Genomic DNA, 25,174 nt, shown 5'->3' with positions numbered 1-25,174 from the left:
TAAGGTATTTTCCTTAACTCTTTAAAATCTGTTTTACTTTGATCTTCAAAAGATTCAGTAGCCATCCACTAGAAGATTTTTATTTTATCAACTTTAAACAGAAAAATTGATTACAATGAAAAAATACTATGCAGGGCTGGGGATTTAGCTCAGCGGTTCGGTGGCCTGCCTTGCAAGTGCAAGGACACTAGTTCAATCCCCAGTACCAAAAAAAAAAAAAAAAAAAAAAAAAAAAAAAAAAAAAAATTAAAAGAGATTTCAATTCTCTGAAGTTCATCTATGCATGAATCCCTAATCACTTCAAGATTAGAAGCCATGATTGTTGTACTAGCAACACAGCATCAGTGTACCAGTACAAAGTACTGCCTGTCTACTGAGGGAAGAAGGGTTTCACAGCTTTTAAATATTTTCAACATGCATTCTTTCTTATGTCTTATATTTATAAAGATCTCTTCTTTGGTCAAATTCCAAATCATTTATCAAACAGTTTCCCTAGGTTATTATACTGGGCCTTGGTTTTAGAATTTAGAATACTACAAGGAATACAAAAAAATCTCAACTCATATACTAAAATCTGTTTTGCATGATACAGACATGAAACAAGAGTAAGATGATATACACTATGGTACAAGCATAAAGATAGTTGAAAAGTACAACAGAAATTAAAGGTTAATGAGTTAATATGGATGGAAATTCTCAAATATATTAGGTGGTAGCTTTTCAAACACGACTGTGTATCTGTAGATATAGCTCTGTGGCGGTTTCTTTCTGCAGTGTAAATTTTCTTCTCTGATATATAATCCAAGGTATTTTTATAATAAAATTCACAGAATAATTTCGGAGTAAGAGGCAAAACGTCAATAAAAGTATTAAAAAATGTGTTTTGACTGAGTTACTTCTGGCTATACTTTCCAGGTCCTTTGGAGGTATGTGTCTTGATCCTTTACTTTTAATGGTAATTGAGAAGAAAAGTCAGAGAAGCACTGGAGTGGGAAAAGCAAGACTGTGGGTTTAGTCAGATTTGAATTTGAACTACACTTACCAGCAATGTAAACTTAAGACTTTTACTTACTTATCCATTTGGAATTGCTGTTTTATCATCTGTAAAATGAGAAGCCTCTCCTAACTCACCAAGATTAGGTTATGCATTCTTTATATGTGCACTATAACATTCTAAACCTAATGTTGGTGGTTGCCTGTTTATCTCCTCCCAGATTACAAAATCCCTAAAGACAAAGATCACTTTTTTCCATTATTATATTCTCAATAAGTACCAAGTATCTGCCTATGGCATCCATCTGATCTAATGATGAATTTTTTTATATTTTTGCTCTACTTGCTTGATCTGTAAGAAATGATTAACACCAATAAAGATGAATCTCCACATATTTAACTAGGACAAAAATCAGAAAATCCTAGCTAGATGTGGTAGCACATGCCTGTAATCCCAGAATTTGGGAGGATGAGGGCAAGAGAATTGCCACCAAGTTCAAAGCCAACCTGGGCTATATAGTAAGACTCTATTTCAAAAAAAGAAGAAAAAAATACACACGCACACAAACCAACCAAAAATATGCGCACTATAATAAAAAGAAAATAATGCACTGTTTCTTAAAAATAAAACTTTTCTTTAAATGTTAGCTAGAATATTTCACAAATAAAACTACTACATGAAAAAAAGTATCTAACACTCATTTGTTATTTACTATTTTAACAGTGTTTCCTGAATTAAATAAATACAGCACAGCTGACTTTTGATGTTGCGTTACCTTCCTGCATCAGGAATCTAGAATATGGGATATAAAGATGGAAACTTGATTTCTTCTAATTAATACATTCTGAAAATTAACACAAAAATGACAGTTGTGCCAGTCAAGCTGGATTGTCAACTTGATTGGCTTTACATCCACATAGGTGTTAGTAAAATGTACTTCAGGGTATGTCAGAGTAGGTCATGGAGGTATTCCCTTGGGTACCACATCAGGCCCCTGGCCCCTTCCTTTCTGGAAAAGTTCTCCTGCTCTGCTTCCTGACTACCATCATGAACTAAACAGCTTTGTTCTGTCATGCCCTTCCACCATGATGTTTGTGACTTGGAGCTAGGTGACCAGGAACTAAATCTGCTGAAATCATGAGCAAAAATAAACTCTTCCTCCTTGTGTACAGTAGGTATTTGTTCCTGGGAATGGAAAGCTGACTCATATAACAACAGTCAATTTGAAAATGACAAACTAGACAGGAGGAAAGAATGGGGAGAGATTGATCAAAGGGTACTAAGTTACACTTAGATATAGGCAAGAATTTCTGGTGTGCTAGTGCACTGTAGGTTGACTAAAGAATAATAATGAACTATACATTTCAAAAAGCTACAAGAAAGAATCTTGAGTTTACCATAAAGAAATGATATTTCATTTCACTATCATTGTTTCAAACATCCATAATGCTTTACCATCAACCAATGGCAGATGAGTAAAGAAATAATAGCTGTTTCAGATAGATGTTTAATCTGATTTAAGCATTATACAATGTATACGTGTATCAAAACATCTCAGGGCCGGGGATTTAGCTCAGCGGTTTGGTGGCCTGCCTTGCAAGCGCAAGGACCCAAGTTCAATCCCCGGTACAAAAAAAAAAAAAAATCTCAGTATCACATTAATATATACAATCTTTGTTTTCATGCATCATTAAACTAAATTTTGTTTTAGAAAATGGAAAACTAAGTAAGTATTTAAGTAGACAGGTAAAGGATACACAAATCAGAATTATGACTGGCTCAAAGAATGTACAATCATTCCTGGGCATATTTTCAAAAGAGCAATAAAAGTTTTCTGTTACTTTCTTTAAAGTCAAATGGGTATTTGAAAATAAAACACATGAAATTTTCCTACAGAAGCACAATCTGCAAGATTTCTGAACTATACCAACACATTAAATATTTAACATAAAAATACTGAGGAGAAAAAATGTATGAATAAACTTCCTCTGAAATTTAACAAAAAGGGGAGTTGGCTAACAAGGCTTCATTTAACTCCTGGTAATTATCTAGAGTACCCTGCCTAATTTACACAGTCTGTCACCGTTCCACAATCATATAAAACAGAAAGTTGACAAGGTAATTAAAAGACCAGGAAAGCCTGTTTGAACTGAGAATTTCTTATTCGAAATGTAGAAGTTTAATTCTAAGAGAGTTAAATGGAGAAAGCTTTATTGCTTCCAATATGATCAAAATTTTTTGTATGCAAAAACACATATGATTATTACTCTTTTGGCATACTGTAATATTACTTTTCAAGAATCAAAATAACTAATTTTGAATCTTCAGTTTAATATGTCAGAGAGATCACCTAAAAGGAAGTTAACTTTACAAAAACTAAATTCATTTATAGGTTGGTCACATTTTCTGACATGTCAGTATCAGTCAGCAAGTTGTAAAATGACAGTACTAAAATGGCCTTCTTATATACAGAAGAAAGGACACCATATCTAAGATTTACTTCAAATAATTTGGCAAAGCAAACAAAAGTAAGTAGGAGGACCGATGAAATATGTTTGGCAAAATAGAGCAAATGTTGAGCTGGGAGATGAGAACACAGTGGTTTGCTATTCCTTCTACTTTTGTGTATGTTTCAAAATATAACAAAAAAAATTAAGGTTTTTTTAAATGAGTTTTGACTAGATGTATCAAAACTGCTAAATTTGTATGCCTCAAATTTCTAGAAATCCACTACTCTCAACAAATAGTCACTATGGCTAGGCACACAAATTTTCTTGACATTCAGTAAGAATGAGAGTTTAATCCTTTTCTTGTCCAAATGCAATGAATACAGTAGGCAAAGGACACATTTCCTACCCGCAAAGGTGAATGAATTGTAGGAGGAAAAAAACCATTTAACACATAAAGCAATACGGTATTAGTAAAAACAGATACATGGCATTATTGAATAAATCACCCTTTAGTTCCTGGATTAATAGAATAAAAGTAGAATATACTTCCCAGTAGAATTTTGATTAGGACTAAGAGTTAACTGGGTCACATTTTTTTGGAGGGGTGGAATATTAATAGGAACTCTATAAATCCGACTATAATAGGAGAAGCATTGCCCTACCTAAAAAGGAAAAGCCACCTCTGATTGATTGGTACATGCATTATAAATTGTACTGATTAAATTGTACTGTGGTGGGAGAAGAATGCTTCTAATTTTGGTGAAGTGGGTTGTAGTATTCATCCTCTGGACTTCTGAAAAAGTGGTATTCATGAAGGGTGTAGGTTGAAATAGTAATTCCAGTTTAGAGCTACTAAAGAAGCTACACTAGCTCCTTAGACATGGAAGAAAGTGTGAGCTATACAGTTCCTGAAAAAATACCAAGTCTTTACTCAGACATCAGACTGATGACACAAAAAGAAAACTAATATATATTTTTTCTTTGAAAGAAAAAGTAGAGGTGATTTGTCAGAATGTATCATTTTAAACTAATAGGTTGACTTGACTTTAAAAAAAGATTCAAACTTCAAATTTAACTAAGCTATTCTTATAAAGATCCTGACAAGTGAGTTTGGGCAAGCAAACCAACATAATCCAACAAAAAGAAACAGAATAGAGAATTTATAGTAATGCCTGAGAACTACCATAATTAATAAATAACAGCAAGAAGGTACTGTAGAGCCAAATTGCCTATCTCACTGGTCACAATCAGAATGAGTGGGAAAGACTAGATACACAGCCCCAAGGGAAAAAAACAGTTTTCACTGATCTCCATGGAGGAAAGACATAGACCCTCACACTAGTCACATACCTGTAAGGTTCACTAGGTTAACTGTTTTTTTAAAAGTAGATATCATCAGGCTGGGGATTTAGCTCAGACCACTACTGCCTCACAAGCACAAGGACCCCAGTTCAATACCTGGTATCAAAACAAGGAAAAAAAGGTAGGTATCATTGATTTTTTTTTTTTTTTTTTTTTTTTTTTTTGGTTTGGTTTGGTTTGGTTTGGTTTTTTGGTATCAGGGATTGAACTTGGGACCTTGCGCTTGTGAGGCAGGCAGCGACATTGATTTTTTAATAGGCAAGCTCATGTTTTCTTTTGGGTTTTTCTTTTTCTAATTTTTTTTTCTTTTTCTGAACTCACTCTCATCTCTTTTGTTCTTACCTTTATTTCCTGATAGCTCTCTTCTGCTTGAAATGCCTTTTTTTTTTTTTGTCTAACTTCATTTTTAAAATGAAAACTGAATTCTGCTGTCACTTCCTCCAGGAAGTCTTCCCTGACTGCCCTTCTGTACTGTTCTCTAGTACACTATGAACCTCTTTTTCCACCATAGTTCTTTCTTTACCTATCTGATTCCTTACCAGTTTATAAAGCTCCTTAAAAACAGGCTATTATATGTCATCAAATTAAGTTTTTATTGGTTTTAGAATGACACATCATAATTTTATATAACACTAGAAAGAAAAAAATTACTCCCAGTTATAACTGGGATACCATGTATGAAAGATGAACCCAATTTAAAAAAAAAGAGAAAAAACATGAATCTCGTAATTGATAAAATTCTGTATGTCTTAACTTCATATTTAATATGCACAGAAAGTCTGAGTACAAAGAAATGCACATTAAATGTTTACACAATGAATGAATGAATGAAATCTAGATTGGTGTTTTCATCAATACACATTTTTATATTCATTCAAAAACCAACAGAATAAAACAATAAAAACTTAAGATTTTAAAAACTAAAACCTATAAATAAAATTTACAAATATAGTGGTTCAGGATTTAGTTGGGTGGTCTAAGTACACTAGGAAGGAAAAATAATGTTTTTTAAATGGAATTGTTTTGTAACTTCACATTAAACACACACACATAACTGCTTGGGTAAATAGATTTTATTAAATTATGGAGACAAAAAGGGAAACATTGCTCTATAGTATCCATTCTTATTCAGCTGCACTAAAAATATGCAAATGGATTATAAATAATCCAAGATAAAGGATTATTTATAACACATATTTAAAAATGATATTCATATATCATGAATAAACACAAACATAGGCCCACAGGTAGATATTAACAAACTATCAGCATTTATTTACTTAAAAAAATTGTTTCTTAATCTTGGATTAAATTTATAAGATGATATTTTAAAACATTTTAATAATATAAAAATATTTTAGATTTAATCCAAATGTGATATTACTCATTGCCCTGTCATTCTTTAGAGTGAATATGAAATACAAAAGTTATTAAGAACTATATAAAGGAAAAGAATATAAAAGAGTACAAAAATAAAATCCTATAATACATTTAGAAATACAGCTTCCTTCCCTTTATATTTTTCTATGTATTCTAGAAAGTAATCTTATTAAAGTAACTTAGGAGGCTAGATGCTTTACATATCTTATTTCTTATTTTCAATAACCAGTGAGGTATATATAATACCATCGTTTTATACCTGGGTAAAGAGGCTGTAAAAAATTAACTTATCTAACGCTGCACAGATTGTTAATGGTAGAATCACCTCTAAAATTTCAACTTACATATAAATAGCCTTCTGGTGAAAAAAGCTCAGACAAAATCAGAGAATCTTTTCTGTGTTGCAAAACAAAACTTATCTCAATTTACACAAAGAGATAAGAAGGTTGCTTTGAGGGCCCGGGTCTTAAAACTTCAGAATTTAGGTGATTGATAAATTCTGTCTATTTTATGTTGTCTAATAGCAGCCAAGAAATCCAAATAAATTTTGGACTGAATATAAAGGTAACTTTTTATTAATCTAATATATATATATATATATTCTTTTTCAGTTTTGCCACTAAAGACTAATTAAAAACTTCTTATGATGCTACATTTTCAATTTTTTTCTCATCTTTGTTATTATGGGGCAGTTATTTGCTTAGGGGTTGAGGGCAAAGACCCTGGACAAAGACTGAATAAAATTCTAACTTGTTAACAATAATATAATCTTGAGCAAGTTACATAACCCCTTTAATTCCTCATTTTCTTTATCTGTAAAGTAAGGCTATATATCTGACTCACAGTTACTACAATGAGCAAATTAGATAATGCGTTACACAGTGAATGAAGACGTTTTTAAACTTTATATATAATATCCTACAGTATTAACAGTAACAAAGAGTTTTTCACAACATATATATAACATACTATATATTTACATTCCACATAACACCTGGTACAAAATGCCCAATAAATTTAGAAGAGTATGCATTGTGGAGATGTCTTTGTTTTATTGGAATATTTATTTTAAATAAAATCACTCTTTTTTACTATTAATACTATAAGACTTTATGGATAAAGTCTAAAAACTTCTTTATTCACTGTGTAACATGAAATGCAAAGAAAAGTACTGAAACTTCAAAGAATACACCTTTTCAGTGTCAGAACAATGTACTAACAGTCAAAAAATATAGACTTTACAAGTGAAAGACTTTAGCCTTCTGAAATTACTAACTCTTCTGTATGAAATGTGAGCACACATTTAAAAATGCAGGGTAGAGCATAACACTGTAACATGTTATTGCTACGTGATATTGCTGCAGGAATAAGCACCTTCTTGGGGCAAGTTAATTTTATCATTCACCACTGAGGGGTGCTGTAACCTAGGAAAAGGTTAATGCAGTGTCTCAAAGTTACTTTAACATTTTTCCATAATTTTACAATATTCATTTCATCAACTCTCATGTACATTTAAAATTAATGTAATAAGCATACCCCAATTCTCTTTGGAGACTTTCTAAAGAATAAGAAGACTCATTATGTCTATATAATCATATAGAAGGATCCTTATCCTACTCCCATGCTTTTCATCCATAACACCTAACATACTATCTATCTATCTATATGCCACAGCCACATATTTAATCTTTAATTATTTTATCTAACATACTATATATTTTGCACATTTATTTTTATTTTCAGGTGTGTATGGGCAGGGTCATAGGTTCCATGAGGAAGAGATTTGTTATGTTTTATGCCTACTTTATTTCCAGTGTCTAGAACACTGCCTAGGACTCATGCTATGTGACTAGATACTGCTGGATGGATAAATGAATGAATGAATAAATAGTGTTCACATATTTGAAAAATTAAAAAGACCTTATTAGATAATGTCAAGTAAAGCAAATTGCTACTATCTACTACACAAAGTGAAATGTCTGGCAATACTGAAATAAGCACTATCTGAAAATGTTTAAGACCAATTCATTAATACTGTGGATGGTTATAAAGACAGATTTCATGAGATTGTCTTTTTAAATATACACTTGAATAGGATGCCTCTTAAATGATCTGACTGGAATGGGAGCTGGACAATTAAATGGTAAATAAATATTGATACCAAAGAAACTGAATTTTGTTCAGTACCTGTTAAAGTGTTTCAACAGTTTTAATGGGCTCTCATTTGAATATAACGTTGTTAGTATTTTTTATTTTCTCATGGAATCAAGACCCATAATATATCATTAGTGAATTGTAATTTCTTTTAAATGAAATTAATACTTAAAAAAGGACAGAGATGCACCTTGAATGTAAAATCCTTCCAGTCTTTTGCAAGTATGTTACCTGTAGCACATTTGACAGTAGTTCTTTAGCAATTCATTTTTTTCCTTAAGTTTATTGTTATTTTTTAGGTACACAGTACAGTTACATTCATCATTGGGATTTTGTACCTTTACATGATGTATCTTGGTTCTTACTTTTTCCCCATACCCCCCTGCCCTCTCTTCACCCCCTCTACCCTTCCCTGTTTACAAAGACTTTGTTTCCATTTTTTCCTTTTCTCATATTTTTTCTTTTCCCTTCTTTCCTTTCCATTTCTTTCCCATTTCTTCCTATTTCACATTATTAATTATACCTTAATTAGAGGCCAAACCAATAAAAAGATGAATAAGATGTAATTTTTCCATTATATCCCAAACAGAATATATATAGTATATACATAATTTGATTTCAAAGGCACAATTTAACAAAAGTGTTTCTTACAAATAATTCTTCTACTAGTTATCATCTCAAAACTCTTAAATAACTATTTAATTTCCTTAAAGCAACATTTCTACCAACAAAATGCTCATGTAGCTTAATACTATGTACATTAATTTGAACCTTATTTACACTTTGGGTTTTCAATTCACTTTTAACAACTCTTTCTAAAGGACTGGATAGTTCATGAAGTAATCTTTCAAACTGATTTCATCAAACTATGAAATACCTCAATAAGTTATATAACTGCCGTAACAGTTCAACAGCATCAAGAGGTTTGGTAAGGGATCAAATCTCATTTACAATTTACTGATGAAAACACAACTGTGTAGATGTGTGCCAGAGAATTGCCTACCAAAAGGTGACATATATGAGCTTAAAGCTAGGATGTTTTAGAGACAAAACAGAGTATAAGATCCAAGTAATATGATTAGTTGATCAGAAGGGCTTCAACTGTAATGGCATATGGATCCTTCACATACTATCTCATAGCCACTATGGCCTACTTTTTAATTTTTTTTTTTTTTCATATAGCTGATGGCTTCTACTAATGTAATTTCTCTTCAAATGAATGATCCTGGGCCAGGGATTTAGCTCAGTGGTGCCACCACCCGCCCTGCAAGTACAAGGTCCCAAATTCAATCCCTAATACCAAAAAAAAAGCTTAATGGGGCTGAGATTTAGCTCAGTGTTACAGTATTTGCTTAGCATGTGCAAGGCCCTGGGTTTAATCTTCAACACCAGAGGAAGAATAAAGAAAAAAAGCATAATGACAGCTGAGAATCTACAAAAACACAGAGTTCTTTTGAAAACAACAGTGGAGTAAGGTTTCACTATTACTTGATTACAGAGTAAATTTTATTTCTAGTAATGTTTCAATTAAAATATTGGCTTAAGAAAGTAAACAATACAAAAAAGATTAAAAATATCTACTATCTTTAAAAATTTCTGTAAATGCAATATATTAATAAGTGTTTGGAGAAAAACAACGCTGAAATAATCTTATTTTTTCACTTTTCTCCTATTTTCAGTTTCAATTTCTAGCAACTTCAACCATTTGAGTAATAAATAGGAAAATTAGCAAAATAACCTTCTAAGCTTATGTAAATATATTTTACTTAGCAAAGACTATAAATATGCTTCTTCACTTCAAAAACATACTCTAATTGAAAAGGATAATCCAAAATACACCTCTTTAACTCATGATCCATTTGTTTCACCATTTTATTTTAAATTTTAATATATCTTCACTGACCTTTAAAATACCTTTACAAAATATGTAATAAAGATTTAAGAAAAATATCTTTCCAAACTCCACAGACTAAAAGTCAAATCTAATATGTAACTAATAGCTTTTTTTCCCTTGAAACATTCCACAAATTAGATGGGTTTTAACCCATTTTTCAGAAATTTGGAACTGCTGCATCTTTACCTTAAAATTAATTATTAATAAGAACACCTCTCTAAACAAATATAAACATTTTTAAGTATTTTTGCCATTAATTACAACTCAAGTTTAACTGGTTAATTCCTTAGTAAATATCAAGTTCACCACTTCAGACGTATAACAGACCAGTACTGAAAACTGGAAGAAATTCTTAATATAAGAATTAAGGCTATTTAATAGAAAAACCACATCTTCTTTATCCAGTTTCCAACTGATGGGCAAATGGACTGTTTCTAAGTTTCAGCTATTACAATGGAACACTACTTAGCCATAAAGAATGAGAAATTAGACTCATTCATAGGAAAATAGATACATATTGAGGATATACTCCTAAGTGAAATAAATAAGTCACACATGTATAAATACCAAATAGTTTCTCTGGTGTGAAAAACTATAATAGTAGATAAGATCCTAATGAGATAATTGACCATGTGAAATAGGAAGAAAAGGGCTAAAGGTGTAGGGAAAGTGGGAAGGGTAGGGAAAGGTAACAAAGGAAAAAAAAATATGAGAAAACGAAAAAATGGAAATAAAGTGTTTGTAAATGGAGAGGGGAGGAGGGGGCGAAGAAAGAGCAGGGACAAGGGGAAAAAATGAGAACCAAGACCTGTCATGTAAAGGTACAAGATCCCAATGATGAATGTAACTATACTGTATACCTAAAATGTACCAATAAACTCAAAAAAAATAAAATTAAGGCTAGCTTTTGAGTCTATAATCAATTTCAACAAGTCTGTTTACAGTTTCTTCTTTAAACCTTAATTACTACTATGATGCTCAAATCTATCACTGCAAAAATTCCAAAATTGTTAACATATATGAAACTTTAACATAAGGATAATGACTGACATATATCAATCACAATTTTCCTATTGTGTTTGGATTTGATCTTGCTTCTGGCTCTTTAGGCCCAAAACTGGATCAAAGTTACTACTAAAAAGTATAAGAATCCTTTTATCACTGAGATACAAAACAAAGTAAGGTACAGAAAGGAAAAATATGATGCAAAGTATGTTGTGAGTCTGTTACAAGGATGTTTTACAAATTTAATGACCATAATGACGACAACAACACTAAAAGCTAATGTTAACTGAGGATTACTGAATCTTTACAACTCTATAATTTTATGCCTAAGAAATTTTAAAATGTGCCTATGATCACAGAGCTTATAACTAGAAGAACTAGGACTTCAAATCAGGTCTATCTGAACTGAGAGCCCATACTCTGTTTTGGAGATAGAGTTTCACTATGGTGCTTATGATAGTACTCATGGACTCAAACAATCCTCCTGCTTCAGCCTCCCAAGTAGCTAGGACTATATACATGTGCTGCCACACCCAGCCAGAGCCCATACTCATAATTACTGTATTTCAGTGCCTGTCTTTTCTAATTTCCAATCAATAAATATTTACTAAAAATGTAGTATGTGCTTGTTACTCATTTGGGATTCCAGAATATGAAAATTAATTGAAGTATTGACCTACAGTTTTATCAACCCAAATGAAGAGTTAAAGCATATACTTCATTTTTAAAGATTTTAAGGTCATTCATGATTTCACTCAACAAATATTTAAATGAGTGCATGCTATATGAGAAGCACCACAGTAGAGGCCAAACCAATAAAAAGATGAATAAGATGTAATTTTACCATTATATCCCAAACAGAATATATACAGTATATACATAATTTGATTTCAAAGGCACAATTTAACAAAAGTGTTTCTTACAAATAATTCTTCTACTAGTTATCATCTCAAAACTCTTAAATAACTATTTAATTTCCTTAAAGCAACATTTCTACCAACAAAATGCTCATGTAGCTTAATACTATGTACATACATATATACATATATATATATATGTATATATGTGTATATATATGTATATATATGTATATGTATATACATATATACATATATATATGTATATATGTATATGTATATATGTATAAAGTAAAAAAAAGCTAAAGGTAAAGAAATGTGCCATTAGCTTACATTTTCTATGACAAATGTCCATTCTTTATCTTCAAACTCCTCTGCATGAGGATCCTACAACAAAGACAAAATACGAAATATATGTCTTTAGCCTATCAACTGAAGTAAGAAAATATAAAACAGCTTTATTTTTAGCTTTTACCAACTTTTTATGGGGGGAGAACAAAATTAAAATAGCCTGCCTTATATGATAACAATCATAATTTCACAATAACAATCATAATTTCACAAAACTTCAATCAGTATTATATAGTAAAAGATTCTCTACTTTTGTTGAGACATAGTTTTCATTACTATATCTATGACAAGACAAAAAGAAACTTGATTGGAACAGATCTGGTGAAAAAATTAACTAGGAACTTTACTAAGATATCAAATGCTCATACAAAGCTCTCCCCTCGTTTTTACAGCTCTAAGTATTTTAAACCAAAAATACCACTTGAAGCAAGGTGTTCTTCAGTGCAGAGATTATATAATCATCCAAAATTTCTAAGCGCTAAAAGGAATTTCATAATCTAGACAAAAATGGAAAATCAGCATGAGCTGTTGCTACCTTCCCTCTCACTTCTCCCCACTCATTATAATTTATATCTAGATGTTCCTCTAAAACCGTATGTGCTCATAGATGGGGCTTTTTGAAGGTAACTGGATCATGGGAGTGTGATCATGGCAGTTTATAGCTAAGTGTGATGTTGGGAGGTGACACCTGGTCACAGGAGGTGTGTCACTGAAGGTGTGGCCTGGAAGGGTCTACCTCCTTCTTTCCTCTCATGATCCCGCTCTCTGCTTCCTGCTGCCATGCCATGAGTTATTTCTCCTCTGTCATGCCACCATGACTTAGAACTAGCCAATTATGGACTGAAACCTCTACAAAATATGAGCCAAAATAAATGTCTCCTCTTTTACCTTGTAGATGTTGGGTATTTTATCTCAGCAACAAGAAAGTAACTAAGACACCCATTAACCTTAAAAATGTTTCAAGCTAAAGGTGTAGGGAAGGTAGGATCGGTAGGGGAAGGGTAATAAGGGAAAAGAAAAAAATGTGAGATAATGAAAAGATGAAAATAAAGTGTTTGTAGATGGGGAGGGGAGGAGGGGGTGAAGGGAGGGCAGAGGGGTAAGGGGAAAAAATGAGAATCAAGACTTGTCATGTAGAGGTACAAGATCCCAACAATGAATGTAACTGTACTGTATCCCTAAAATGTACCAATAAACTCAATTAAAGCTGGAAAAAAAATGCTTCAGAAACCTGAGAAAGGATAACGGATTCTATTACCCAATATAACTCTCCTCTCTCTTCTCCCCCTACTCCCCTCTTCTTTGTTTCTGGGTCCCTCCTTCTCCCTGCCACTTATTTCCCCGTACCACCACTGAGGATTGAACCCAGGGCCTTCACAGTGAACTACATCCCCAGTCTTTTTTTATTTTGATACAGGGTCTTGCTAAGCTGCAAAATTGCCCAGGATGGGCTCTAAATTTTTATCTTTTTGCCTTAGCCTTCCAGACTGCTGGAATTACAGGCCTGCTGAAATTACAGGCCTGCTGCCATGCCTGGCTATGAGACTTTATCTTCTAGGTTTCAGTTTACTGTTCTGTTAAATGGAAGTAAAAATAATACCTATATCATGAATCAGATACCACAAGAACTAGGACATGGCATAGCTCAATAAATATTTTCTACTACTGTTATTCTGGTACTAACTGTACCAGAACTATGCTTCATTCCTTAAGCAAAAAACAGGGTAAGTTCTCTCTCCTCAGTATATGTGTCACATTTAATTATTCCATATCTAATGTAGCAGTTTGTATCCTAAATCCATCATGAAAAAGTTCAGCCTTTATTTACAGACATTCTTGTCCATAAACCTACTTTCTGGGAAGATGGATTTTCAGTCTGTTTTTCTCTTCAAATGTATCCTATCTTCCCTCTGCCCACCACCAATGAGACTTCTTTCAAAAGATTTTTATCCCACCTGTGTGAATTTACTCAGAAAATATAGTTGCCTCAGTATAGCTCTGACTTTATAAAAAAGCCACTATTTTATTATAGTACAAAATAAGTAAACAGAAATGATCAAGTAACTAAGAAGTTGGTAATTTATCTCATAGGTTAGAAGAGGTCTTAAGGAAATCTGAATTGGAAAATATGGTTGGAACTATGGTTTAGGAAAATTAACCTGTATACAAGATTGAATGGAAGACTGATTAACTGTGAGACTCCTACAGTCACTTTTACCTTGATATAACCTAGGCACAAACGGCTGTGTCAATAAAAACTGAAGAATCAATCATAAATAAGATGCTTCCCTGTGAGAAGTATGTGGGCCCTGAGACCCAGTAGGGGACTATCAGAGCCTTTCTGCACATGTTCAGTCTTAAGAGTATATAGTGTTGAGCCAAAAATTCAAATATCCTGCTACTCTCTGCATATATTTACTTTTATCCTACTTCCTAACATATGGAATTGAACTTGAATAAATTAAGTACACATATAATGTGACTTCACTACTTTTTTCTCTACATATTATATTTTGTTGCCTTTACTTATTCTCATATCTGTGGAAATCCTATACAATCCCACCTAGCCCAGATGTTTTTTTTTTCTTCTCTTGTGAAGCTTTTCTTGTTCATTCTTGTAAGAATATACACGTTACAAAGTACGTTACATAAATATACATAATATGTTAAGAAACTGAGTATCTATAAAAAACAGAACAGTTAAAAATAGTACTTCACCTATGGGCTACTACATTCATCATATGCTTTGTTTTATTAATCTCTTCAGTAGTTCCTGAATACTGAAATGAATTAATAAACTGGACCCCAAAATTAAAAAAACATTTCTACACAGTGATTTCACTCTAAGCTCTACTTTTACTTTGCTATTCAATTTCATGTTCTAAAGTATTTAGTGGATTTTCACAATTGTGTTACTAAATTATGCTTCATAAGATGCTCTCTTCTCATCTGTCATAAAAGTAACTTTAACACAATTTAAATCATCCAAAGAAATAAGCAAAAAATTCTAACCTTTCCAAAAGGCTTATACTAAGACACACTTGGCCCACCGTTTTTTTGTAGGCAAACAGTTAGGAAATCATATATTCTAGTGCTTAATTATTATATTGTGAGTGTTTTATAATGTTTCAAGAAGTATGGCAGATTTCTAAGACACATGTAAAAGAAGCAGAAAGGTATGTAACAGTTATGTTTTTGAAACTGCACTTCAAATTTATAGCTAGTATCTTGCTTTTAGCACTCATAAGTATTAGTATCAATAAAATATTTACCAAATGTCAACTTTAAACACGTCTTATTACATTAACATTAATCAAATATTTACTGAATACTAATTTTAAAGCAACTTATTTTCAAACAAAGCTAAAAAAATGGGGGACAGGACTTGGAATTCTACAAACAACTTTCCAGAGGAAAAGTACTTTAAAGTTTCCTGTGAATATAATGTAGAAAGTGATAAAAGAATAATCTTAGCCAATCTTAATTGTAAAAACTTCAAAACAAGCCCCAAATTATAATTACTATATTGTTCTAAACTGCCTACTCCCTAATAATAATACACATTGGACACAAACATATAAACACTGAATACTGAAATATTCTGTCACCTATAAAGCATGAGTATATAAATTGTTTTAAAAATAGAACTTACCTTAAATAGTGTTACAGTGATTTCAATGTTTTCAGGAACAGGCCATACAACAACACCACGGTATGGATTTTTTATTCCAGGTTGCCAGCTGTGAGCCTATCAGAATAAAAATGAGAGCATCAATAGGAATTGCAAGAAATGCAATGTTAATAACTTAACAAAAGTCTATTAACATTACTTATCCATTCACTAAAAGAAAAATGACCAGTCAAATAAAACCTTTCAAGCATTGAGCTAGGGCCATGACAGTTGTATCACTTAAGAGCTACTATAGGTTACTGTCTATAAATAAGCTTTCACTCCCATTAACACACACATGCAAAAATGAAGTATCTCATGTTTTCAAAAGCTACTATTTTTCATTAGATAAAAATTTTATCAGGAGAAATATTTTTAAAATTATTTTTGTGATTAAGAACTTTAAGGCAAATCATTAAGAAAAATTTAGTATAGTGTTATATGCCCCCAACCCCGCCGCCGCCCCAGCTACTGCAGAGGCTAAGGCAAGAGGAATGCTTAAACCCAAGAGTCTGAGGCCAGAGAAAGAAAGAAGAGGGAGAGAGAATTGGTGGGGGCGGGGGGATGATTCACACGTAGTATGTTAGATGGAGGTTAAGAGTCACAGAGAAGGGTGAGGGGCAAGAGAAAGTAATATTTTCCAATAGAGTAGCCAAGGAAAGCATCTGAGATGATGACGAGAAGGATGTAAGATGAAGAAAGCAGATCTGTAAGTATGTTAGAAGAGTATTCTAGGGAGAAAGAGGAGCCAATGCTGTTGAGGCACTTAGAGACAAAAAGAATGAAGGACACATGGCTACAGCTGAGTGATCAAGAGAAGAAAGTAAGGGCTGAGGATTTAGCTCAGTGTTTCTGGTACCTACCTTGCAAGCTCAAGGACCTGAGTTCGATCCCTGGTACCAAAAAAAAGAGAAGAAAGCAAGAAAGGAGGCCAGAGAAATACATAATGAAGGCCCCAAACATGTAAGGTCTGGGTAGGCCACTGCAAAGATACTAGCTGCTACTCTGAACAAGACAGGAAGATATAAGAAGTTTTTAAGTAAAACAAAAATGATCTAAGCTTTGTTTCAACAAATTCACTGTGGCTACTGTGCCCAGAATAGACTCAAGACATAGAACAGAAACAAAAGGAGAACAATAAAGAAGCGACTGCAATAATCCAAGGGGGAAGCTGTGGTGATGTGGCCTGGATGTGGTCAGATTCTGGGTATACACAGGTAGAGTCAAAAAAATTTGCTGTTTGTTGCACAAGAGAAATTAAGTAGCTAAGGCTGATTCTAAAGTTTCTGAGTAACTAGAAGAAAGAAATTACATTAGTATATATGATATAAGACAACAGAAGAGATGTTTGGGAAATAAGGAACTCAGTTTTCTACACATTAAATCTGAGTTTCCTTTTAAATATACAAGTATAGATGTTCCAGTAGACAGCTGGATGTATGTATCTATGGTCATAAACTTAAGAATTATCAGGATATAGGTGATATTTAAAGTTTAAGAGTAGAGCCGGGGTTTTGCTTAGCGGTTGGGTGGCCTACCTCGCAAGCACAAGGACCCGAGTTTGATCCCCAGTACCAAAAAAAAAGTTTGAGAGTGGATGTGGTTCTACAGAATAAATTCAGGAAGAGAACAAAGGCCCAAGGACTGAGACTTTGAGTACAATAATAATAAGGAAAAAAAGAATCAACAAAGGTGTCAGTGAAATAAAAGAAAAGCCAGGAGTTTGTGAAACCCTTGAAGTCTAGTGTGTTAAAATATTTTAAGGAGGGGCCAGCTAGCCCAGCCCTCCCCTGCTGGGCTGCCACCACCATCGCCCCAGTGCCAGGAGGGCCTGCTTGGACCCAGACCTGGGGGTGGCTAGCCCCGCCCTCCCCTGCCAGGCCACCACCATCGCTACAGCACCAGGAAGGTAGCTGCACGGGTGCCCCCGAAACAACCCCTGACCTCTCAGACCTCCTGATTGTGCCAGTCTTTGGACCTACTCTGCAGAGGCAGAGGTGGTCATAAAGGGTATTTTTCTGAGTTCCCAACTTTGAACATCTTTAAAGAAAGGGCGCAGGAAACCTGTAGTAGAACTGTGTGGAGTTCAACCATTCAGGAGGTCGGGGAACTCAATCTGGGCAGTGCAGCCCAAGGTCAGTCTGCATCACGGGGTTCTGCATTCAGCTAGCTGAGATGAGGGGTCTTGCGTCTTAGCTCCATCTGAGCCCCCATCCTAAATGGTAAATATACTATATTGAAAAGTTTGTTCACTGCAGACATATTTTGGACTGCTTCTTGATTTCAATTTAATTCACTTGGTTTAAGGGTGATAGACTAGTGACTACCACAGGTGTTCAGTTTCCAAGTTGTGCTCAATCATATTATGTTGCTGATTGTATCAGTTGGGATAAATGATTGTGGTTGATTTGATGAGCTGTTTTCTCTGATATTATGAAGATGAGAATGTCTATGGGTCATGAGAGACCCAGAAGCTAGAGCACAACTATATTAGGAAGATTTGGGTGATAACCCAGAGATTAAATCAAGGACAGCCCAACAACAAAAATAAAAATGAGAAAACACTTAAGCAAGACACAAAGACAGACTTCCAGTTCACCAATGGCAAACAGTACGGCAAATGAGGATGAAAAGGCTGATCGTGAACCACCAGTACAACCTGAACTCAAAGCACAGGAAGTAACAAAACAGATCCATCAGGCTCTAGAAAAATTCAAAACAAAAATAATTTCCCAGATAACCATAGAGATGGTGAGCAAAATGAAAGTCACGAGTCAAGACTCTAGAAAAGAAACTAACAAAACAAAACAAAACAAAACAAAAAATAGATGAGCTCAGGACCATAATAGAAGCCATGAAGACCCAGCATAAGAAAGAAATGGAAACAATAAATGCCCAACATAGGAAAGAAATGGAATCCATAAAACAGATTCAAACAGATATCCAGGAGATTAAACACTCCACTGAAAGTATTTGCAACAGAATAAAAGAATGCAAAGATACATCTCAGATATAGAAGAGAAGATTGCAGTCAGTGACCGTGAAAAGAGAGGTCTCTTAAAAACAGTAGGGGATCATGAGAAATCGATCCAACAACTCCTAGATGATGCAAAGAAGAATAACATAAGACTGATGGGAACACATGAAGTAGCAGGAGAAAATGCAAATGACTTGAAAGAGCTGTTTACAGAATTAATGACAGAAAACTTCCCAAACAGAGGGGAAGAATCTGACATTCAGATAACTGAGGCATATAGGACCCCAACTAGCCACAATCAAAAACAAATCTACACCTAGACATATAATAATCAACATCCCAGAAACCCAACAGAAGAACAAAATACTACAAGCAGTATGAGAAAAGAAACAAGTAACATGCAAAGGAAAGCCCATCAGAATCAAAGCAGACTTCTCAACACAAACCCTTAGGTCAAGTAGAGCCTGGAGTGAGGTATTTCAAGTCCTAAAAGAAAACCACCTCCAACCTAGACTGATGTATCCTGCAAAACTCTCTTTCAAAATGGATGGGGAAATAAGATACTTCCATGACAAAGAACACCTGAGAAACTACATGAATACCAAACCAGCACTACAAGCAATTCTAAACAATATCCTAGAAAAAGACAATGAAGGTAACAACACCATGAGGCCCAACAGAGCAAATCAAATAGGCAAGGCAATAAACTAAAAGGAAAAGGCGAAAAAGTAAAAAGAGTCAACAAAAGGACAATAACATGACAATAATAAGTCAGTACATATCAGTTATAACCATCAATGTCAATGGCCTCAAATCACCAATCAAGAGAAACAACTCACCAATAATGAGAAAGAGACTGGCACAATGGATTAAGAAGGAAAATCCAAGGACTGGGGATTTAGCTCAGTGGTTCTACCACCAGCCTTGCAAGCACAAGGACCCGAGTTTGATCCCAGGTACCAAAAAAAAAAAAAAAAAAAAAAAAAAAGCAAAATGCAACAAAATGTTGTATACAAGAAATGCACCTAGTGCAAAAAGAAGCCCATAGACTGAAAGTGAAAGGATGGAAAACAATTCTCCATTGACAGGAGCACAGGAAAAAGCAGGGGTAGCAATCTTATTTGCAGACAAAGTAAATTTCAAACCAAAACTAATTAAAAAAGACAAAGAAGGCCACTACATCCTTGTAAAGGGAACAATTCAAGAAGAGATGACAATCATAAACATATATGCACTAAATATTAACGTGCCCAACTATATAAAAAATATTAAGAAACATGAAAAACAAAATAAGCACTAATACAATAGTGGGGGATCTTAATACTCCACTTTCACAAATAGACAGATCATCTACGCAAAAAATCAACAACAAAATCCTAGAATTGAACAAAGCTTTTGAAAACATGGACTTAATAGACACCTATAGAGTGTTCCACCCCACAAAATCAGAATATGAATTCTTTTCTGCTGCACATGGGTCATTCTCCAAGATAGATCACATATTAGCTCACAGAACAGGTTTGCATAAATGCAAAAGAATTGAAGTTATTCCCTGTATATTATCAGATCATAGTGCAATCAAGCTGGAGATCAACAGCACGAGAAACCATAGGAACTTCACAAACACATGGAAATTGAACAACACTCTCCTGAACAATCAATGGATCACAGAGGAAATTAAAGAAGAAATCAGACAGTTTTTACAAATAAATGAAAATGCCAATACAACATATAGGAATTTTGGGAACACAATGAAAGTAGTTCTGCATGGAAAATTCATAGCACTGAATGCCCACACTAGGAAAACAGAGCGAGTGCAAATAAACAACCTAATGATGAATGTTAGACTCCTAGAAAAACAAAAGTAAGAAAAACCCAAAACTCGAACAAGACAGGAAATTATAAAGATAAGAGCAGAAATCAATGCAGTGGAAACTAAGAAAACAATACAAAAAATAAATGAATGGAAGAGTTGTTTTTTTTGAAAGAATAAATAAAATTAATAAACCCTTAGCTAACCTTATCAAAAAAAAGAAAGAAAAGGCTCAGATCCATGCATTTAGGAATGAAAAAGGTGAAGTCACAACAGATCCAACAGAAATCCAGAGGATAATCAATACCTACTTTGAGAACCTGTACTCTACCAAAATGGAAAACACAGAAGAAAAGGACAGATTTCTAGATACTTATTAATTACCAAAGTGGAACAAAGAAGATAAAAACATTTTAAACACCCCAATTACAATCAATGAAATGGAAAATGTAATTAAAAATTTACCAACAAAGAAAAGCTCAGGTCCTGATGGATTCACAGCTGAATTTTACAAGACATTTAGAGAAGAACTGCTGCCATTACTCTTCAAACTTTTCAATGAAATTGAAAGGGAAGCAATATTTCCAAACTCATGCCTGGAAGCAAGTAACACTTTGATTCCCAAATCAGGGAAAGATGCAACTGAAAAAGAAAACTACAGGCCAATCTCCTTAATGAATACAGATGCAAAAATCCTTAAGAAGATACTAGCAAACAGAATACAGAGGATCATCAAGAAGATCATACATCAAGACCAAGTCGGATTTATTCCAGGGATGCAAGGATGGTTCAACATACTTAAGTCAATAAATGTAATACACTATATTAACAGAGTCAAGGACAAAAATCATATGATCCTCTCAACAGATGCAGAAAAAGCAGTTGACAAAATTCAACATCCATTCATGATAAAAACTCTGCCAAAAATTGGAATAGATGGTCTATATCTCAACTTAATAAAAGCTATCTATGAAAAACCAACAGGCAACATCACATTAAATGGCCAAAAACTGAAAACCTTCACGTTAAAATCAGGAACAAGACAAGGATGCCCACTATCACCACTCCTCTTCGATATACTTCTGGAAACATTAGCCACAGCAATTAGACAAGAGAAAGAAATCACAGCAATAAAGATAGGAAAGGAAGAAATTAAACTGTCATTATTTGCTGATGATATGATACTCTACATTGAAGACACAAAAAACTACACCAAAGACTTCTAGACTTAACTGACACTTTTAGCAGAGTAGCTGGATACAAGGTCAACACCCAAAAATCAATAGCCTTCTTGTACACAAATAACATATGCACTGAGAGAGAAAATTAGGGAAACAATTCCTTACACAACAGCATCCAAAAAAATGAAGTATCTAGGAATCAATCTAACAAAAGAAACAAAAGTCCTCTACACTGAAAACTACAGCACTCTGAAAAAAAGAGATCAAAGAGGATATAAGAAAATGGAAAGATATCCCCTCCTCCTGGATAGGAAGAATCAACATAGTGAAAATGGCCATACTACCAAAACTGCTATACAGATTCAATGCAATGCCAATTGAAATTCCAACACTATATTTCACAGAACTAGAAAAAAGAATCCAAAAATTCATTTGGAACTAGAAGAGACCTAGAATAGCAAAAGCCATCCTATTCAAAAGACACATGGCAGCGGGTATAACAATTCCCAATTTGAAAGTATACTACAAAGCCACTGTGATTAAAAACAGCATGGTACTGGCAAAGAAACAGACCTGAGGATCAGTGGAACAGACTGGAAGAAACAAAAACAACTCCAGGTTTACTCAGCTACCTCATCTTTGACAAAGGAGCTGACCATCCCACTGAAGGAAAGATAGTCTCTTTAACAAATGTGTTGGAAAAACTGTATCTCAACCTGCCAAAGATTAAAACTAGGCCCTTATCTTTCACCATGCATTAAACTAAAATCCAAGTGGATTAAAGATCTAAATATTAAAAAAAAGAAACACTAAACTTGCTGGAAGATAAGTTAGGCAGAACTGTGGAAGACACTGGAACAGGAAAAGACTTTATGAACAAATCCTCAGTAGCATGGGAAATAACACAAAGAATCAACAACTGGGATCTCATCTTATTAAAAAGCTTCTGGACTTCAAAAGAAACCATCAGCAGAACTAAGAGATAATCTACAATGTGGGAAAAAAATTTTTACCAGCTGTTCCTCAGACAAAGAACTATTATCAAAAATATATAAAGAACTCAAAACAATCAGCCCCCCCAAATATAAAGACCCGATTCAAAAATGGGCATCCGAAATGAACAGACATTTCTCAGACAAAGAAGTAAAAGCAGCAAGTAAATATATGGAAAAATGTTCCATATCACTGATCATTCGAGAGATGCAGATGAAAACAACACTGAGATTCCATCTCACCCCACAAAGATGGCTGCTATCAAGAAATCACAAATAACAAATGTTGGCGGGGTTGTGGGGAGAAAGGAACCCTTCTCCATTGTTGGTGGGAGTGCAGTCTGGTGCAACCACTATGGAAAGCAATATGGAGATACCTCAAAGAGCTGCAACTAGAGGTTCCATTTGACCCAGCCATCCCTCTGCTGGGCATCTTTCCAAAAGAATTAAAGGAATCATACCACAGTGACATATGTGCACCCATGTTTACAGAGGCACAGTTTGTAATAGCTAAATCTTGGAAACAGCCCATTTGCCCATCAGTTGGAAACTGGATAAAGAAAAGAAGATGTGATTTTTCTATAAAATGGAATATTACTCAGCCATAAAGAATGAGAAATTAGATTCATTCACAGGAAAATGGATACATATTGATGATATACTCCTAAGTGAAATAAATAAGTCACACATGTGTAAATACCGAATAGTTTCTCTGGTGTGAAAAACTATAATAGTACATAAGATCCTAATGAGATAATTGACCATGTGAAATAGGAAGAAAAGGGCTAAAGGTGTAGGGAAAATGGGAAGGGTAGGGGAAAGGTAATAAGGGAAAAGAAAAAAATATGAGAAAATGAAAAAATGGAAACAAAGTATTTGTAAATGGGGAGGGGAAGAGGGGGTGAAGGGAGGGCATGGACAAGGGGAAAAAAATGAGAACCAAGACTATCATGTAAAGGTACAAGATCCCAATAATGAATGTAATTGTACTATATACCTAAAATGTACCAATAAACTCAATAAAAGAAAAAAAATATTTTACAGAGAAGGGGACAATCATTTGTGCCAAATGTTGATGATAAGTCAAATATGATAAGGCTTGATAATGACCACTGGATTTAGCAAAGCAGTCATTAATAATTTCAAAAGAGCAGTTTTGACTGAATGGTGACAGCAAAGACCTAACTGGGATGGATACATGAAAAAAACTGCAGAAAAATAAATACCCTTAACTTCTCTGAGGTGTTTTTCTGAAAGAAAAAGAAATAGGTTAGTGCTAATGAGGGAAATAGAATCAGAAGAGAATTTTTTTAAAAAGAGAGATCCTAATGAAAATAAGAAATATCAGGCTAAGGGAGATATTCTAATGCTGTAGAAGAGAGAAAGAATTGCTAGAGTAAACTGTCCTTAACCACATAGAATGATTCAGCTTGGTCGTTTTTGGAAAGAAAGACTATTTTCCCACAACAGGAAAGAACTTATATTGAGTACAGATTCATGTTAGTAGATTTGGGGTGGGTACCAGGGATCAAACTTGGGTCCTTGTGCTTGTGAGGAAGGCAGTGGAACTACTGAGCTAAATCCCTGGCCCTCATGTTAGTAGATTTAACATATGAGGAAACTGAGGCACAGAATCAGTGAAGCGTAAAATCTCACAGCAAGTAAGTAGACAGAATTTGGATTTGAACCTAGCCCATGGAAACAGGAAGGGATCAGATGACGGAATCTTATATCAATGCCAATCTTTCCATTCTTGTTAGTTAAAATGCCAGCAGAATATACAGGTTTAACAGTGTACTCTAAATCCAATTCACAGATTGTCAATAATTCTTTCTCTAGTCTCCCTCCATTGTCACCAGTTGCAAAACTTCAGGTAAGGAGAGGGAAGTAGAGACTCACCACAAGAGACTTAGTATATCATAGTCAAAGATAAAGAACTGAATTCTGTTGATTAAAAAGCATCTCCAGCCAGGTTTGGTGGTACATGCCTATAATCCCAGCAATTCAGGAGGCTAAGGCAAGAGGATTGCCACAAGTTTGAGGAGTTCAGTGCCAACCTGTTAGAAAGCGAGACCCTGCCTCCAAAAAAAAAAA

General features: G+C 34.0%; 1 protein-coding gene across 11 annotated transcripts in view; it reads right to left on the bottom strand.

Moving 5' to 3' along the window:
- The window catches only part of Ehbp1 (EH domain binding protein 1), a 350,335-nt gene that overhangs the window by 244,233 nt on the left and 80,928 nt on the right, over positions 1-25,174 (bottom strand). For all 11 annotated transcript variants that reach the window (XM_010609755.3, XM_010609756.3, XM_010609757.3 and 8 more), the window contains exons 4-5: positions 16,100-16,195; positions 12,430-12,483 (exon numbers count right to left, since the gene is read on the bottom strand). In XM_010609755.3, the coding sequence (XP_010608057.1) occupies positions 12,430-12,483; positions 16,100-16,195 (150 nt within the window). The remainder of the gene's footprint in view (positions 1-12,429; positions 12,484-16,099; positions 16,196-25,174) is intronic.

This window comes from Fukomys damarensis, unplaced genomic scaffold, assembly GCF_012274545.1.
Source record: "Fukomys damarensis isolate Sample0158 unplaced genomic scaffold, DMR_v1.0_HiC HiC_scaffold_2, whole genome shotgun sequence".
Lineage (NCBI taxonomy): Eukaryota > Metazoa > Chordata > Mammalia > Rodentia > Bathyergidae > Fukomys > Fukomys damarensis.
This window is presented reverse-complemented; position numbering and strand designations above follow the sequence as displayed.